General features: G+C 28.5%; 2 protein-coding genes across 2 annotated transcripts in view; one reads left to right on the forward strand and one right to left on the reverse strand.

The window, feature by feature from the left end:
* Positions 1–2181: 2181 nt before the first annotated feature.
* On the forward strand, positions 2182–10166 carry LOC100573094 (uncharacterized protein DDB_G0285291). Its single transcript, XM_029485326.1, has 3 exons — positions 2182–2201; positions 2603–2717; positions 9829–10166. Exons 1-3 carry the CDS (start codon positions 2182–2184, stop codon positions 10162–10164), a joined length of 471 nt encoding a protein of 156 aa, XP_029341186.1. The 3' UTR covers positions 10165–10166.
* Positions 10167–17420: 7254 nt separating this feature from the next.
* Positions 17421–19276, reverse strand: part of LOC100573442 — a 4692-nt gene continuing 2836 nt past the window's right edge. The window contains 5 exon segments of the mRNA XM_016801738.2: positions 17421–17714; positions 17775–17936; positions 18007–18085; positions 18193–18288; positions 18352–18459. Of these exon segments, the coding sequence (XP_016657227.2) occupies positions 17524–17714; positions 17775–17936; positions 18007–18085; positions 18193–18288; positions 18352–18459 (636 nt within the window). The 3' untranslated portion in view covers positions 17421–17523.

Genomic DNA, 19276 nt, shown 5'->3' on the forward strand with positions numbered 1-19276 from the left:
ACTTTAATCAGAGACGGTGCAACTGGCCCTTAAAGCGTATTCTGTCCAAACCACGGTATAGATTATAATCTACCGCGGTAAAGACGGTATATAATTCATAATAATTTATTTATAGTTTAATGTTGCTCGTTGGACATTTAATAACTTATCGTATTATATGAATATATATGAATATGTTTATTGTTTACGCTATTTCACAAATGTTTTTGAAAATGATTCAAGTTATTTTTAACTCGGAAAATATTTGAATAAAGGAAATTACTTGTGCACAAAGTAAAACGAGGTAATAGTAATGAAAATATTTCAAAAGTTGCATAGTTGGGAACGTTAGGAAAAACTACCGACAACCAATAAATTGTAACTATTTTAAAGAAATATTTGATCATCATGTTTTTAACGTTTAATTCATAATTCATAAGTCTCTTAATAATCGTTTGAAATTTTTTTGCGTGATCCTCTTTGGTCAAAATTAACTTTTCTCTTTTTGGACAGGGTACATTTACGGTCATTCTGTATGATATCCGTTTTCGGTCAGAACACTATTTGTTGGTCACGCGAATGTTAATACTTTCAAAATTATATCTGACAACTAAACAGTCTCTCAGATAAAAAGAATAAAATTAATTAATTTTATAGGAATTCAATAACACAATGTGAAAATATTGTACTATAGGTTCGTACCTAGTTCAGAGTTTAACTAACTGCCATAAAGTGTTTATGAAAAATGGTAACGATCATCACCAATAAACAATTAGTTTAATTTTAAAAGTTTGCATTGTTGACTGAAATAGAGTATTGATCGCAAACGGTTTTAAGTACTTACCTATTACAATTTACAATATTACCAAAAAGATACACTGCCCGAAAATGTTTAAGAATATTATAATATTGTTATTCAACAATGTGTATTACTTTTTAAAAGTAAACATTTGAAGAGTGTGTTGTTCTTTGTTTTGGCTGTTTATCGTACATAAATATTTATGGACGTGAGTAAGCATAATTTATCAGGGAACTGTTTAAGGTTTTATTATATTTGTTTGATTTGCATTTGGTTTGGATTTTAAGGAGATGATAATCTAATCTCAAGTTTATTTACAAAAAAAAAAATAACTGACCATCTCCATTTCTAACGAGTCCCGTTGCATTCTTATTATTTTCCTAATCATCTTTATAATTCTATAGAATTGTATAGCTTTTACACTGTATAGTTAATTAACTTTATAAACGAGCTGTTTTTAACTGCACACGCATACATTATTAGATTCCTCGAGGAGTTCAAAAAAAAAAAAAAAAAAATATAGTTTTTAAACAATTTATTCAGGAATGCGGTATAACCACAAGCGGTTGGTCCGGACGAAATGCGCGCGTACTTACACGCATATGTGCCCAAGACGAGGGGAAACGGGAGAAAATAAACGTTCCCTTATTATAGGTAATAATAGAGAGAGAGATATTATATATAAGTAACACAGTTCGTCGATCTCGTTTTAATTCTTGTTTCCACTGAAGTAGATAATTATTATGCGTTTCGGGTTCGTGTTTGATGCACCGACGCCGTACGATCTCCTCCTCGTATCTCTCGTAACCCTCGTCTTCATCCTCCAGGTGTACGAGAGCACTGTGCAGTAGGACTACCTCTACTTTTTTATCCGTGCGTATATAAATAGGGTTAGTAGCGTCCAAAACGAGTCTTCGGTCACAATTCACGTCATGTATTCCAACGCCAAACACGTCGCCCCTACGGTACGTAGAATTATATTAAACTTATAGTCACACGTATTATGTATAGATATTGTATATTTATATTAGGATATAACATATTTTAATGCTCTAAAATAATGTGTATTTATATTTTTTTATGCACCTGTAATAAATCACGGTGGCGATATAAATAATAATATTTTAGTTAATTTCATTAGTATATAATGTACATAAATACATAATTATAATACGACATGTGTTAAAATGTTGGTACATATGATAATAGAGCACCATACGATAATAGTTGTATTATATGTTTCTGGTTACGCAGGCGGTCCTGATCTTAATCCTGTGCGTCTTGAGTACGGACCAAACTCTGTTTTCCTGGAAGAAGTCAAGTACACCCGTTTCACCTGTGGATAATGTTGCCCAACAATCAAAGTAAGAGTGGGTTTTTTTTTAAATTATTGTCTTAACCTAATGGGTAACGCAGAAAATATGTTAACATTTTGTAATAGAAATTATATTCGACGATAATATGATATGTATAGCATATTTTACAAAATTATTTTTAAGCATTGAAACATCTGAATTTTAATGTAGTACTGCCCTTCCGCGTTTGTTAAAAATGTATAGTTTAAAAATTACACTTAAAACATCAAATATGAACAATAAATAATCTAGTTAATTAAGTTTAGGTTTTTTTTATATAATAAAATATTAAAATATAGTTTAGTGCGGTATATACTATTTATTAGGTATACTTGCATAAATTATAAAATATAGAATATTGGCATTAGGAGGCATCCATCGGTAATAATTATTTTTAAATTTTAATCCTACAAAAATACAATCATTTTATATTTTGTTTATTAATTCACTATGTATTTTTATTGTATAGGCCAGTTCCCCAAAAAGAAACATCACATTGGTGGCAAATGAAGTTCAAGCCGGCAAAATCAAGTGAAAATTCTGTATCAAATCAAGTAGCTGTACCTGTACCAATACACCAAAAGGTAATAATTATACTTTATATTATTATTTTTTAACAATTTAGGTTAATAGCGAGGACATTATTGAAATGTGATTAATTATAAATTTGTTCAAAATTAATTAATAATATTAAATAGGTATATTAAATTCAAATGTCCGTTCAAAATGTATATAATTTACTCAAGAAACTCTTAAAATTTTAGGCACCAAAGACCTAACCTTTTAAAGTTCAATTTCTATATTTTATTACAATTTAAAGACACGATTAATTACGTGTATCTGATACACTTAAGACTTACATAATATGAAAATATATATAATATAATATGTATATTTATTATAGGTAGTGTTTTGTAGGTGTTTTTGTTTCCGTTTAATGACTTATTCAAAATGAATTAAGTGCTTAACATTTTAATGTCTATTAACTAAACAAAAAGTCATTTTGGGTCGCCACGACACCACATAATATGTTTCGTAAATAATGCCTACTATAAATTTTATACTTACCTATATAAAAATTAAAAAATATACCTGTCAATATTTATAATTTGCATGGGTGCAATTTCTTCTCATTATTATTCGATTAAGGAACTTACGTATATATGGCTTGAGAGGCTGATACATAATAATATACAACATGTATAGGTAGTGTATACATTCTCTATTTTATCTGTTTGTCGATTGACGTTTACGCAGGTTCGTCTTGTTCGTCTGGTTGTATACACTGCGTGACTAGTGAATTTACATTTGATTTAAATGAATCAAATCATCGAATAGCTGTTAAAATGTTCCCTCATTAATTTAAGCATGCGATTTAATTCAATTTTCATTTTGGTTAGTCGCGCGTGTAATTCAAACTAACTACCTACCGACTTATTAATTACGCTCTGAGTAATTTGTCACTATGGCCAAAGGATGGATCGCGTTGGACGAGCGCCTGTAGGCTGTAAATAGATATACCTATTTAAACTAAATAATATTATAGTAGTTGACATTTAAAACTGTTAATTATTAAGGTACTTTCAAATAGTTTAAATGTACCTACCTACATGTTATAGGCATTTAAATATATAAAGCATATTATAAATTAATAAACATCCGTCGTAATGTCCTATTGATTGTAGAGTGTAGACGTCTGTGTTAGTGATCCACAGTGGCGGGTTTAACGGTCGTTTAGTCGGTAAATGCCAACGGGGCCCACTCCTAAATTGTTCACTGAGGCCCACCTAAATTATAAAATTGATTTTTTTATCAAATTTTAACCAAAAAAAAAGTATATTTCAAACTCGAATATAATTTACCATTGTTTTCATAATAAAATAATAATATTTAAACATATAGGAATACTTCAAAAGCAGAAAATATTATAATTAAATAAAGTAGAAAAGATCGAAATAAATACTTATATACCTACGTAAAACTAAGTAAGGTATTCTACATTCTACCCACTATCATTGATCACAAATAAGATTATTTATAATTATAAATTAATTTATAATATTGTTCATGATTGCATGAAAATAAAAACAATAATTTTGTGAGTATAATAACAATCTTTTTATTACTATCAGCAGCGTAAATAATGATTTATTGGAAACCGTTTTCTCGATAAATTCGCAACATATAGGTACATATAAATATTGAAAAATGTGGTAAACAGGACTGTGAATTTAATACGTTTGCACTATGTTTTTCATATTATTATGTTTATACATTTAACGGGTTTGGACATTGTTTCTTACAATTGCTATAACTATAACTATGAAGTATTGATTGAAATTTAAAATAAGTATTTGTATAATTATTATTAAATTAAGTATAAAATTATAAATAGAAGCAATAATAATTGCAACTATTTGCACATACTATTATTGTGATTACCTCCACACCACCAATTAACTCGCCAACCTAGCCGACCGGTTCGTCACCCACAGAAACATACACACACATCATTATTGTTTTTGTGAATTATAATATAAAATGGTAATTTTATCATCGAATTTTGTGTATATAGCAGCTCCTAAAATTGTGTGTAGTGCAAAAAGTTAAGTGTGTAACTCAAATTAAACTGTAACTCAAACCTTTATAATTTTATGTTTAATTTTTTGGCTTCACTTTCTTTTTTATAATTGCATGGTTTTTTGTCAAGCTACATTTTAATTATAATCTATATTCTGTGAAATGGGGGTAAGTATGTTACTGTTACATTTTGTAGGAGGTCCCTCGTATTGATTGTCCGACTTTCTTTGAACCCTTAAATCCGCCACTGGTGATCCACATGACCATAAATCTAATTAATAATAATATTTATTGTCGGTTCTTACGTCTAGGACACATGGGACATTTTTACCTCTTCAACTATATGCACAATTATTTTTAATTCTATAATAGTTTGGTAAGCAATACAAAATTACAGAACGAAAATATTATGATTAACACAATATTTAGTTTTCTGCAGGATATATGTTTAATACTTTAATTGGTTGCTTTTAAGCCGCGTACACACTTGTAACATTTTCTGTTACGCCGTAACGCCGTAACACCGTTCCACCAATTGTCGGTAAATTTGGCCGCATCAAAGGATGTTACGCGCAAATGTTACAAGTGTGTACGCAGCTTTATGATTTTTTAATTTCAGTTAAAAATAAGTTATAAAAAATTGTGTTTGTGGGGAAGAGTTATAGATTAATTTCGAAAGATCAATTATTATATCGTTAAAACATAGGATTTCTGATTAAATACCTAGGATGTATATTTTAAATTTTCAGTTATGAAATTTAATTACATTTTTTTTATTGTTTTTATATTGAATTTACCATATCCATTTGATCATATTCATTTTTTATGAAAAAAAATATAAGCATCTTGTCAAAAATTGGTTGTTAAAACGACACATGAATTATATTATATTATTATGTTATAACATTGTTAATAGAACGTCGTAACCGCATATTGTGTTGTCTCCGTCTTCCTAACGCATAATAATATAATATATCAAAATGTACGTCCAGTAGTTCCAATGTTATGTTGTTAGCTTAAATATTAGAGTGAATAGACCTATTATCAAATGTCAAAACATTATCTGTGTTCTCTCGTTGGTTTGTAACGATATTTTAATAATTAAGTGATCCAAGATTATGTAAAATATTAATACTTGAGAAGTTCGACTTCTTCTTAATAATAAATAAATGTTCATTCATATAACTATGATTTTATTTTTTTTTTTTTGACAAAAATTACAATATTCACTTAGGTAAAATGAAACATGGTAATACATTTATATAATATCTCTTATGACACAGTTACCAGTGAGCATCATTAAAATACAGTCATAAAGTTATTATTTACGTCTTACAAGGATAATCATATGTCGTATATGCACTTTTCAGTGATATAACTCTATCGACACTTGAGTTACCAAAAGACCATACATTAACCGGTTACAGTTTGGCACTCAAGAGTCGATATCGCTACCTTACTGTTTAGACTTTCAATCTTCAACGACCATGAATTAACCGGTTACAAATTAAATTGAAAGAATACAATTAACGTAGGACTACCTTCACCGTTTAAACCTTAAATCATCAACGACCATAAATCAACCGGTTACATATCAGATCTAAGGAGTACGTAGAATCGAGTGGCTTCTCAAACAAAACATGTAATTTTTCGGGTCGGAAACACATTTATTAAAATCTAAAAACAAACATAAATAAATCACTTACCTAACCTTCATACGCGCGTCCTTAACGTGTACGGTACATGTATAATAAGCTATAGCCTATAGATACGTGTACGCCATGGATATGTCTACCTACTACAGTTTATCGAGTTCGAGGATCGCGAACAGAAAAAACAGACAACGGAATGTAAAAGCTGAAATAGGTTTTCTCTAATGCGCCTATATTATTTTATACACGTGTGTATAGTACCTATACATACCTATATATTATATTTATGTATAGACTATAGGTACATTTTTTTTCTCCCATATATAATATAATATTATTATGCCTGCAGCGTATTTATAAACGTATAGTATAATCTGTGCCCGTTTTCAAGCATTCGAGTCATAGGAGAGGGTATAATCATTGAATCATCGTGAACGCTAATTTCTGTTGTCTGTGTCTCTATAAAATGTTAATATTATCATCATTCACATATTTTTCCGACTCAATCAAAATAATATGTAAATAATAAATTCTACAGTTTACTAAATACTAGAGAGTTAATTATAGACACGCGCGAAATATCAAAAACAAAAATAACGAGTACCTTAGTATAAAATATAGTGTTATCTACCTTACGTCAAGATCTCAACCAAATTTGTCAACTCTGCAGCTTCCTGTACGACCTTCGCGGGCACACGGTGTACTCACAACGTACTCTAAGCGAATCGTCTACCCATATACTTAATCAGTCTATATACATTCAAAAAAGATTCGTTCCACGCACGTGTCATTGCTATAACGACGTCGACAGGCAGGGGCGGACTGGCCCAGGGTGCTATACACCAAGTAGCATCCCGGGCCCCCATTTGTATTTATGATCCGGGCCCCCGATTACCACAGTCGGTTACGGTATAATACTGGTATAATACGCTATTATACAAAACAAAAATAAAATACCATATTTCAACATCTCTACAAATAAGCAACATGTTATCCTTAAATTTTTTTTTATATTTACTTATAAAACTAAGGGCTGTTTCCTAATTTAGGTAGGTTTGAAAAAAAATTACGGGCACCTAATTAATTTCGCACCCCGGGCCAAAAATAGCCGGTCCACCCCTGTCGACAGGTCGTTGTCGTAATAATATATATCTACTAGTATTACTACATTACATTTTACGAGGTATCGTCGTACCTATAATAATATATATACGTATATTATACCGGAGCACACTAAGCCGCGTTATGACAGTCGTAAATCGATAAGCTCGCTACAACATCCTAATTGCGGTATAGCGGCAATGCGCGTCTCGTTAAATGGTATATATACCTAACTATACTTCATTATTATACATCCAAGTACTAGGCACTAGGCATGCACGCAATGTCAATATATTCCCTCGGCGTTTCCCCTCCAGAATTTCACGTCGTGTGTCCGCTCGCAACAGCGTAGACCGTAGTTCGTGTATATAATTTACCTGTACGGCTGTACCAACGGGTTATAGGTACACGTGGCAATGCACCGCCACCGTAATGCATTTAGTAGACTGAAATATATTTATGGGCCTCTGTGTAATAGTCGTATATATTATATAAACATACATGTCTACTCATACCTACACATTGTGATTATTATACTCCCTGTCATTCCACTTGTACAATAGGCGTATAGTCGTTTGCGCGGGATTTTGTTAAATTCTCACCCTCTTATCCCGCCACGTCAAACGAGTCCGTCTTCTATATGTAAGAATCTCGGCTTTCTTCTTCGATTTACCTAAATTTTTTTTCATCGTATTGCGCATGCACGTGTTTATGCATAGTGCGTACCTACACTTTTAAACAAAAATAATTTGCATGGGCGTGTGCTTAACTTTGCGCGACAATTGTCGCGATGACATAGTCAGCTAGCTCTTATTACCATCGTCCGTTAAAGTCGTCATCGTCGTCGTCGTCGTCACCTCTGCCAAGCAATCCCTACACCAACTGATTCCATAAGGCCCATCGTTTTTATATCTTCGGTCGTATTATATCTATATATTTATATTTATACGAACAACACCTACTCTATCAGTAGACTTATGTTTTATTTATTTACCTACTTTCTAATATTTTTTTTTTCAAGGATATTGAAAAAAAGTTTGCTTCTTGAAGGGAGCGTGATTTCCATAGTTGTTGTGCAAAGTATGCCTATTAGCATGCCTATAATAATATAGTAGATATTATATAATAAATGCTATATAATAAATGCTATATTTATATATATGACGCATCCACATAGTGAAATCACTCATTTCATGAACTGGATATCCAGATAGTGAAATTAGTCCAGATCGTGAATTTTGACGTAAATACATTATATGGACATCCATTTCATGAAATAGACATTACCTATTTTGTGTACTTTGTGTAATTGTTGCAAAACAAAATTGTTATGTTATTTAGCAATAAATGATTATATTATATCATTATAGTATTATAACTATACATTTCTATATTGTTTTATGAACAAAAATATACCAATTACATCATATTACATTACAAATATTTTTATTTTATTTTTCATAAACCATCATTATACGTATAGTATATTTTATTATATAAATAATAAATTATATTTTAACAAAATATTATTACATTACAAATATTTTTAGTTTATTTTTCACGATTGATTATGACATCAACTGTTACATAACATATTTTTCAATATATCAATAAAGATAATAATGTTTCAACAGTGATCTATATTATGAAATAATATTATAATAATAATAATATTATTATAAAATATGGTTTACTTAAAGGATGGTTCAGTAGTGAATGTTTGAAAAAAACTCAATTTCTCACTACTGATGAAGTTGATAAAAATGTTGAATTTTCGTTGTGAAAAATGATTAAAAAAATTTCAGTATGTCAAGGATTTTTGTCTTGTTCGTGTAAGGCAAAAACTCCTTGCCAATCAAGTAGGTGTGCATGTTTTAAAAATAATATGTTATGTAACAATCGATGTCATAATCAATCGTCATGTAAAAATAAATAAGTGTTTAAATCAATTGTTTAATTATTTTTGTAATAAAATATAATATACGTATATTGATGGTTTATGAAAAATAAAATAAAAATATTTGAAATGTAATAATATGATGTAATTGGTATATTTTTTGTTCATAAAACGATATAACAAGTATAGTTATAACTATTATTATTATTATATTATGTAATAATGTATACTTTATAGACAAGGTTTTTTCTTGTTTAATTATTTGCCATGCGAATAAAATAAATTATAATAAATAAAATAGGTGAAAGGTATTTGGTAGTTCACAAATACCGTATATATTTACATAGGTTTTAACTCGCGACCTACCTCAATGTTACTACTTGTATTAGAGGTACCTATATATTTATATTATGATAACATATTATTATATCCAGTTTATTGAACAAATGATTGGCTTTTTTTCAGTTACAATCTATCTTTGAAACCCATTTTAACTCTGACATAAAATGGGTACCATGCCTGTGCCCAGTACGTAAGGGTGAAAATGTACAACAGCATCATCAACAACAACAACAACAACAACAACAACAACAACAACAACAACAGCCACAATCAGAACAACACCAACAACAGCCACAATCAGAAAAACACCAACAACAGCCACAATCAGAACAACACCAACAACAACCACAAAAATCCGGGACTTCGTATTACCCTTCGAGCACGACCGAAGCACTATCCGACCTCTCCAACAATGACGTACCGCGTTTCATCTTCACAAACTATCCAATTGAGGCTTGAGAAAATGTTTTTTCTCATTGTAACTTGATCATTTAATTTATTTTAATTGAAGCATTAAATTATATTTATTTATTCACAATAATGATCGTTTTTTTTTCTGTCCATTTTAAATATATCCATCAGCCTGTAAGCGAAAGTGATGCTTGAGTGAAAGTTGGATAGGTTGTTATTTAGTCTTGCGTGAAGAATAATAGAATCTATCCATTGATGGAATTTCATGGCATGCATGGGTGTATTTATTTAAATAAAAGGGCACGCCATCAATCTCGATTCAGTTGTTTTCCGCGGTAACCTGGGATGATAAGAACAGATAGTTTAGAGATGAGAATATATCTATGACTGGCATGGTGGTTGGATTGGAGACATTTCTAAAAGGTGTTATCTACATTTAATGTTATGTCCTTTACAGTAGGAAATAGGAATTGAGATCATCGTTTTTTTTAAACTATTTAATTACAAGAATCCTAAATCATCATACATTAGATATTACTGATTGTCATTAGAAATAAAGTTATTTGAAAAAACAAAACTGTTAATGACACTATCGTAGAAAGACTGATTAAAATTATAAAATATATATTTATTATGTCATAAAATATAATAGGTATATATTTTGTGTCTTTTATAGGTAGTAGGTTATACCAGTGTTTCTCAACCTGGGGTCGCCAACTTATTATTTAGGGTCACGTACGAATTAAAATTGTGTCTATTATATGTATCTGTAAATATTTGGTATACATTTTGTTGATTAAAAATAATTATAATATGATATGTTGTATAATTATAATATATAGTATTATATTTTATGCTGTGTACAATGCACAGTAATTTTCGTATTGATTATTAATAGTATTTAAAAAAAATATATGTAGGGGGTCGCTAAAAAATTGAAATTCAAAAAGGGGGTCGCTACAGTAAAAAGGTTGAGAAACACTGGGTTATACGTTATATACGAAAAATATATAGTTTTTGAAGTTTTTCATCAATAACTTCAAAACGAAGTTTGTTCGGGGTTTTTTTTTACATTCTTACAAAGCACTCTAAAACACATATTTAAAAAAAAAAATTTTAAAAATCGAAAAGTTGCTAAAACAGAATCGTTCCGATTTTTTATATTCTTAAGTGAACATATATGGTGGTGTGGAGGCATACAGCCCACCCAACATTTCAGCCCTGGTTGCGCACTGGTACTTTCTTAACATTTTTAAAAATTTCAAAAATTGTAAATTGTTCCTTTTTTCCGTGTTCTTTTTTTCAATGTTCTTTTTTCCCTTGGTCTTTTTATCCGGGATTCAGCTAAGTCTGAATACCTAGACTCACATACCGTCTCCGCTTAAAATCGTTTTTCTTATACATTGATATTATATCATTGAATTCAAATTTAATACCATCCATTATACAGTGACCCACTTGTAATCTACTGTAGCCTACAGCACAGTGACATCCACTTACCCACCTTTTTTATTCTGAATTTGGAGCGATACATTTATACATTTTGATGATATTTATAGTGTTTTTTTTCCGTCCGAAGAAACTTTTTAGAGTTTTTATAGTTTTTTTAGTAGACAAATGCTTGCATATTCAACTTCAACAGGTATCTTTTCTGAAAGTGAAGCTAGTTGGTAGGTACCTTAGAGGTTAAATTTATACATTTCTCAGTCAGGGACGATCACAAAAAAAATCATGGTGGGGGGGGGGGTGTAATCCTCAAAATTGTCGACTAGAATTTGAATTCAACATTTTTGTTCACTATTAAGTTATTTTATTACCTTATGTTTCAATTTTTAGTTTAAATTAAATTTGAAGTTGAAACTTAGAAATACCTAACTTATTATTTTTAATTTATATCAGAATGAAATAACGTCAACAAACATATGAAATAGGTAATAATTATAATTCATCATTTATTATTATTGATGCCAAACCATTTATCTACATTATAAGAATCGTCATCTTTTATCATAACTTATATAAATGTAAAATAATCTTAATAATTGTATTTGCGTAAAATGTAGGTACCTAATTAATTACCAATGGTTTTAATCTAATTATTCAAAAATGACTTTCAATTTAATAAAAAATATTATATTCTGAGTGAAACGAGATATTATGTATAATATTTTTAAAATCTATATTTTTTACATCTATATTTAATCTATATAAATATAATCTATATTTCGTATATTATAAAAATGATAAATCATATAATGTAGATATACCTATAAGATATTTTAAGCCTTGAAATCAACAATAGGTAGGTTTTAAACGAAAAATTACAATTTAAAACTCGTGGTAGGTACTTTCTAAGCCTTGTAGGTACCGGTATAGGTAATAACCCGCGAAGTTAGCACAATTATTAAGACACCGAATAAGGTGTAAAATATACTGTTATTTTCTTTGTCTATGAGTTGTACAGATGTCAAAACACACACATTATTTACGATACAAGATAATCGGTAATCTTCGTCTGTTGAGTGTTTCTTCAAAACGCGATTATCGCGTATCTAGGTATTTTGGATATTCCAAAAAAAAAAAAATGTATAGTTTAGTACCCTCACATGCAGTGCCGCAAAAACCGGGTGTGCAGAGCATGCCGCGCACACGGGCCCCAAGGCTTACATACATTTGGGGGGCCCCGGGTCCAACCTGGAGCAGACACTAAAATTGTCTAAAAACGCAAAACTTAATAGTTACTCACAATCATTTTAGATTCTGAGTGGAACGATGAATGTATTGATTTTACAATGATGTGTGTTTTTTTTTATTTTTATTTTTTATTTTTGTGTCTGTCATCACCTTTTAGGACAGTAAAAGTGCTTGGATTTTCTTCAACAGTACCTTTTCTGATAGGAAAGTGAATCTAGTTGGTACTTTGGGGGGGGGGGGGTCAAAAGTAAAATTTTTCCAATAGTTTTCAAAAGCGCTGTGAAAAACAAAAGAAAAATTAAGGAAAAACGGGAATTATTACGTAAAATCTGTTTTCGAGAAAATTAATTTTGATTTTTGGTATAACTTTAAAACGAATGACTGTAGATACATGAAATTTTCACCGGTTAATTATATTTCCATTTTCTATACATGATAAATTTTTCAAAATATTTTGATTTGTTTTGAGCTGTTTACGGACAATTTCAGTTTCCAATTTAATTAGTTTTTTTTTCTATGAATGTCAATAAAACTTTATTTGTTGAGTAAAAATACTTGAAAATTTAATACAGGGCTCCTACTATATTGTTACAATGACATTTGAAAAATATTAAAAATCCTTAGTCACAGTTTTTTTTTATTAGCATTTAAAGTTCAAAAATTGACAAAATATGGAAAAATCACGAAAATTACCTAATTATGTTGAGTTTATATATTTGAATACTTTTTTGAGAGTATCTGTATTTAAAATCAAATATTATTTTTAAATACTTTTTTTCGTCTTACTTTATTTACAGGGACGCCAAAATTAAATACAATAATACATATTTGAAATTGTACAACATTTTTATTTATAGATCGTTCATCGTTGTGTTTTTGGTATATATTGTAATATTTTTAGTGATCTATAATTTAATTAAATGTATACAGTCCATTGATTTCTATATCGTGCTGATTTTATTATATTTTTTAACATTTAAAACTAGATGGTGTTAAAATAAAAAAATATTTCAGTTTACTAATGAATCAATTTATCTATAAAATCATTACTCATTGGGCCAGGGTAAAAAGGTAAAACACATTAAAAAAAAAAAAAAGTATTTGAAAGTATCTGTGAATACTTTTTAAAAGTATTTGTATTTGTACTTAAATACTATTTTTTTCAAGTATTCAGATACTGATTTTAAATACTTATTTGAATTTAGTTATTTGAAAATAAGTATGTGTATCTGTACTTGAATACTTTATAAAAGTATCTTTTACAAGATTGTGTAAAGTCAATAATAAAACTAACTATTGCTCCACTATTGTGAAGTTATTGCTTATTATGTGATCCTAGAGTCGTCTCAATGACTATTATTTAGATTCACGTATGTTGAGTACCTACATAGGTAATTATACTTTGTGTCACCTAAACGGTGCCTACTGTAGCTAAGTTCTTAGACAGGTCTATGTGACTCTGCAAGCCAGCAATAAGACACATAATATATATCATATAAAAATTAAGCGTACAACGGGTTTGCGTGCAATGCCCTCCAAAACTACTCAACATAAATTTAATACAAGGCTCTTAATATATTGTTACAATACAATTTGAAAAATATTAAAAATCCAGTTACATTTTTTTTTTTTTATAATCATTTTAAGTTTAAATTTTGACAAAAGGCGTAAAATCAAGAAAATGTGCAAATGATTTTGGGTTAGAAATTCCTAAAAATTTTTATTTTTAAAATTTAATACAAGATTCCTTATAAAGTTATCTACATTTAACAAACAGAAAATGTCTATAAGAAAGTTAAATTAAATTTTTATGAGCGTTTGAAGTTCAAATTTTTACAACAGGATATTTACTCCATTTCTCAAGTAGGTAGCGATTTTCTTATTTTGTTGTAATGAAAAACACGAATAACCGTAGAAACATGAAGTTTATATCATATGTTTATTCTATCAATTCCTAATAATTTGACTCGATATTTGAACTTTTTGCGAACGCCAATAAAATTGTAGTCATTGGGTCAAAAAACGTGAAAATTTAATATAAGATTTCTGATATATTGTTACAATTGCAGTTAAAAAACATTAAAAATACATATGCACACATTTTTTTATAAGAATCTTAAGTTCGAATTTTGATAAAAGGTGAAAAAATCACAAAAACAAGCAAAAAGCATCAGGATAAAAAACAAAAAATTAAGGAAACACTATCATTTTAACAAAAAATCAATTTCGAAAAAATTTATTTTGTTCTTTAGTGGTAACTTTAAAAATTTAACCGAATATAGATGAACATTTCACTGAATGTTTATATTATAGTTGATAGGTACATGTCTATATAATATGTCTACTATCTTACTATCAATTAGGTTTAGTTAATGAATCAGAGGCTATTCAAAATAGATCTCTACAGTTTATTTATACCTATATAGAGAACCAAATTCACCGTATACGCCATTATTTAATTTATTGAACTTAAGTTAATAATTAGTGTCACCACCGTTTGGGCAGTAAAACTGCTCGATTTTCTTCAACAGTATCTTGGTCGATGGAAAAGTGAATCTAGTTGGTGCATTCGGGAAGTCAAAATTTAAAATTACCAATAGATTTCAAAAGCGCCGGGAAAAACAACATACAAACTAAGGAAAAACGGGATCTTTTAGGCAAAATCGGTTTATGACTAAATCGATTTGTTTTTGCCGTACCTAACTATAAAACAAATGAACGAATAACTGTAGATACTTGAAAATTTAACTGAATGTTTATATTCCCATTTTCTATACACAATACAATTTTGAAAATATTTTGACTCGTTTTGGGTTTTCAATTGTTTACGGACAATTTCAAATTTTTTTTTTTTAGTTTTTTTTCTATAAATATCAATAATATTTTATTTGTTAGGTCAAAAAGCGTGAAAAATTAATACAAGACTCCTGATATATTGTTACAATAGCAGATGAAAAATATTAATATATAGGCACGTTATTTTTATAATCATTTAAAGTTCAAATTTTGTCGTAATTTATCAAATGGAAAATTTCAAAATTATTTCGTAGTTAAAAATGTATAAAAAGTTATTAAAAATTTAAAACAAAGTAAATAGGTTAAGTATAAGCTACTTAATTCACAATAATATCATCAAATATACTTAGTAATATCATAGGCTGACTGACTGTGTTTGCTAAGAAACATTTATCTTATACAATGATATTATATTATTAAATTCAAATTTAACACAATCCATTACAGTGACCATTTTAATTTTGTACAGGTGGGTAAATGTCAGAGAAAAATTGGTTATAAGTTATAAGAACAGGAATGTTATTATTATTTGTATATGTTAATAACAATAACAATAAAATAAATGAAATGTGTGCATCAAAATTTTTTTGATACCAATTATTTCAAAATTGCTTGGGCAAAAATACGTCATTTTAATTTTTGAATCTTAAAAACGCTTTACTGAACAATTTTGACATTGTCACATAGAACTCTTTGATTCCAAGTCCACGAATAGTAAAATAAATTACTATAGTAGCACAGTATAAATATTCATAAAATGTTAACCCTTTAGTTGTACAATTGTACTATTTTTATGGAATTCACCTCATACTTTTGTGCCTTCCTAAAACTTTAATCATATTTCAATTCGATTGACAAGAATAATTATAGTCAGGCACCAAACAATAATTGTCACGTGTAGTATGCTATTATAATGAGAGTATAAGACAGAAGTACAATACATTAATTGACAGCTGATCTTAATTAAAACTTTCATCGTCACTGGTACTATACAATACATATATATATAAATCAAATTTAGCAAACCCAACACTGAAATTAGTTCCACAAGTAACAAAATATTAAAAAATTGTTATTTTGTTCCTGACATTTTGTCATTATAGGTGTATTTTGAAATGTCAATTTTACTTTCTATGGTTAATATCAGAAATAGCATACACACATGTATTATAATGTGACTGAACAAAATTATTTTTATATTAAATTAAATATAATCGTAATGAAAATATTTTAATTTTGAATATTTAATTTAAATTGTTGTAAACATTTTTTTTAAAGTAAGAACTATTTCCACGAATCATTAATACAAATAAGAACAGTCGCTAGCCATAACAAATAAGAAAATATGTTAATAACTATTAATTACTTTATGATAGGGTAGTAAAAAGTTTATATGTTTGTTCAAAATATAAACAGTATACATATACAACTGTAGATAATAGTATTCACGCGCAATATGGACAAAAAGAATTTACTTAAAATCATTTTTTTATGTTTGAGAGATCACTTGTAAATTTAAATGGTGTTTAAATTGTTTTTAGACAAATTGATATGTCAAACCCTCAATAATATCATGGTATATCGGTTTTGTAGTTTTAATCTAAGATTACTTAAAAACATGAGAAAATGTTTCTATACAGATGGGTTTTGTCAATATGTTGCATGTGGTTCAGAGAGAGAAGACAGATAGTGCGGTGACATCCAAATAAAAAAAAAAAACAATGTATACCAATATTTGTAAATGTATAAATAATTTAATTCCAACAGAAATAAATATTTGACATTTTTTTTTAAATGTATATAAACTGTTTATAACTTAGTATCTACCATAAAATAAAATAAAAAAAGGATTTGTGTCAATTGTTGAATATTGAATACATGCACCAATAAGTAAATGCTATTATACTACTCAGTTGTTTAATCTTCATCAGAATCGTTTGGTTCCAGTGAAATGAAGAATGGATTTAAAACTACAACAATCATATTTTTTGTTTCTAAGTCTTCATCAAATCCAGCATTGAATTTGTCATCTTTTTTCCATATTTCAAAAGATTCTTTACTTATAACACTATCCTGATAGAGCTTATGGAACAGTCTTAATACCATTCCTTATGGAAAAACAGTGATATTAATAAAAAAAACTAAAAATTAAACTGTTGGTAACTAACCTCTAGGATATTGAAGTGCAGCAGACATAATTTGAATGCCGTACAGACATTGCACTTCTCTTGCCTGAATTTCAGGTTCTGGAAGAGGTTCAGACCAAATATAATAGGTTAACAATTTCACATGAACATGATCAAAGAAATCCTCGTATGAAAGTTTTGAATCTATAAGTTAAAAAATAATATTTAATAATCAAGTAACTATTTTAGCATAATCGCAGAATTAATGACTAACTTAAACTTGCAATGATAATAGCTATAGTTAATGCTCGCACAAACTGACGGCATTTTATTATTTCTGCACTGATATTAGTCTAAATTAAAAAAAATAAAATTATTTTATAAGAATGTTTATTATCAACATGTATAATACAAAATGTAATGTAATAATTTAAATTGGTTGGTTAATTATATTACTCACACTTATCCAACTATGCAATACATTGTATAGTACTCTACTATCAGTCACTTTCAGTTTATCATATATAGCAATAGATAAAAGGAATGCTCCAATTCGCTAAAATATAATATATCAAATACAATAGAACAAAATATACTTATAAAATGTTTAAAAACTTACATCATTTTCAAAATATTTATTGATTTGGTTATCAGGCATAAATATGTCAAGAGGAACATATTCCGACGCCAGCCACTTATTGTAAATCCATAATATACCGCTTAGTTGCTGAAATGACAAAAATAGTAGTATTACAGAACAGACAACCAGAGCATCACAATATTTAAAAGTTTATAACATATAATTAAGTTATAACAAAATAAATGATATAAATAATTAACAAATGTAAGTTGACCAATATCAATGATTAAATACCACTAGAGATAGTTAACATCAATGCAATCAAGTATCGCTTATTATAATATACATTTGGATTTAACTCACAAGTGCCGCATTATTGGCAAAAAGTGGGAATTATGCCAGAATTATATATGTAGTAATCTCCTGCCACTATATGCCACTAATGAATCAAATCTAAATTAACATAATGAGCAAAAAATGTGTGTAGCCTATCTATAATGTTATTTAATGTAGGTCAATATATGTTGAATTTAATAAGAAAATACTAAAATACCGTAGAAGTGGCTTACTTGTGGCCAGTGGCGTAGCCAGGATTATGAAATGGGGGGTGTTTTAAGTATAGATTAAAACCAAGTTTTTACAGTTTTCATATATAAATAAATTAAAGGTTCAGAACTTGACTTGTTGCACTAAAAATTATCGAAATATGCAGTCAAAATATGCTTAAATATATGAACTATGTAGCAACATTTTTATATTATTTTTAAAAAATCATAAAACATATTGCAATTTTGGTAGTAAAAACTAAAAAATAAGTAGTATATAAACACGATAATTAAATAAATAAATAACAACTTAATTTTTAAAAATACTGGTATACAACACTAGTTAATAATAAGTAATAACGAATAACGTGATATGCGAACACCGTGATAAACGAACACGTACTGATGTTCATTCATTC

The sequence above is a fragment of the Acyrthosiphon pisum genome, chromosome X (genome assembly GCF_005508785.2).
Source record: "Acyrthosiphon pisum isolate AL4f chromosome X, pea_aphid_22Mar2018_4r6ur, whole genome shotgun sequence".
Classification (NCBI taxonomy): Eukaryota; Metazoa; Arthropoda; class Insecta; order Hemiptera; family Aphididae; genus Acyrthosiphon; species Acyrthosiphon pisum.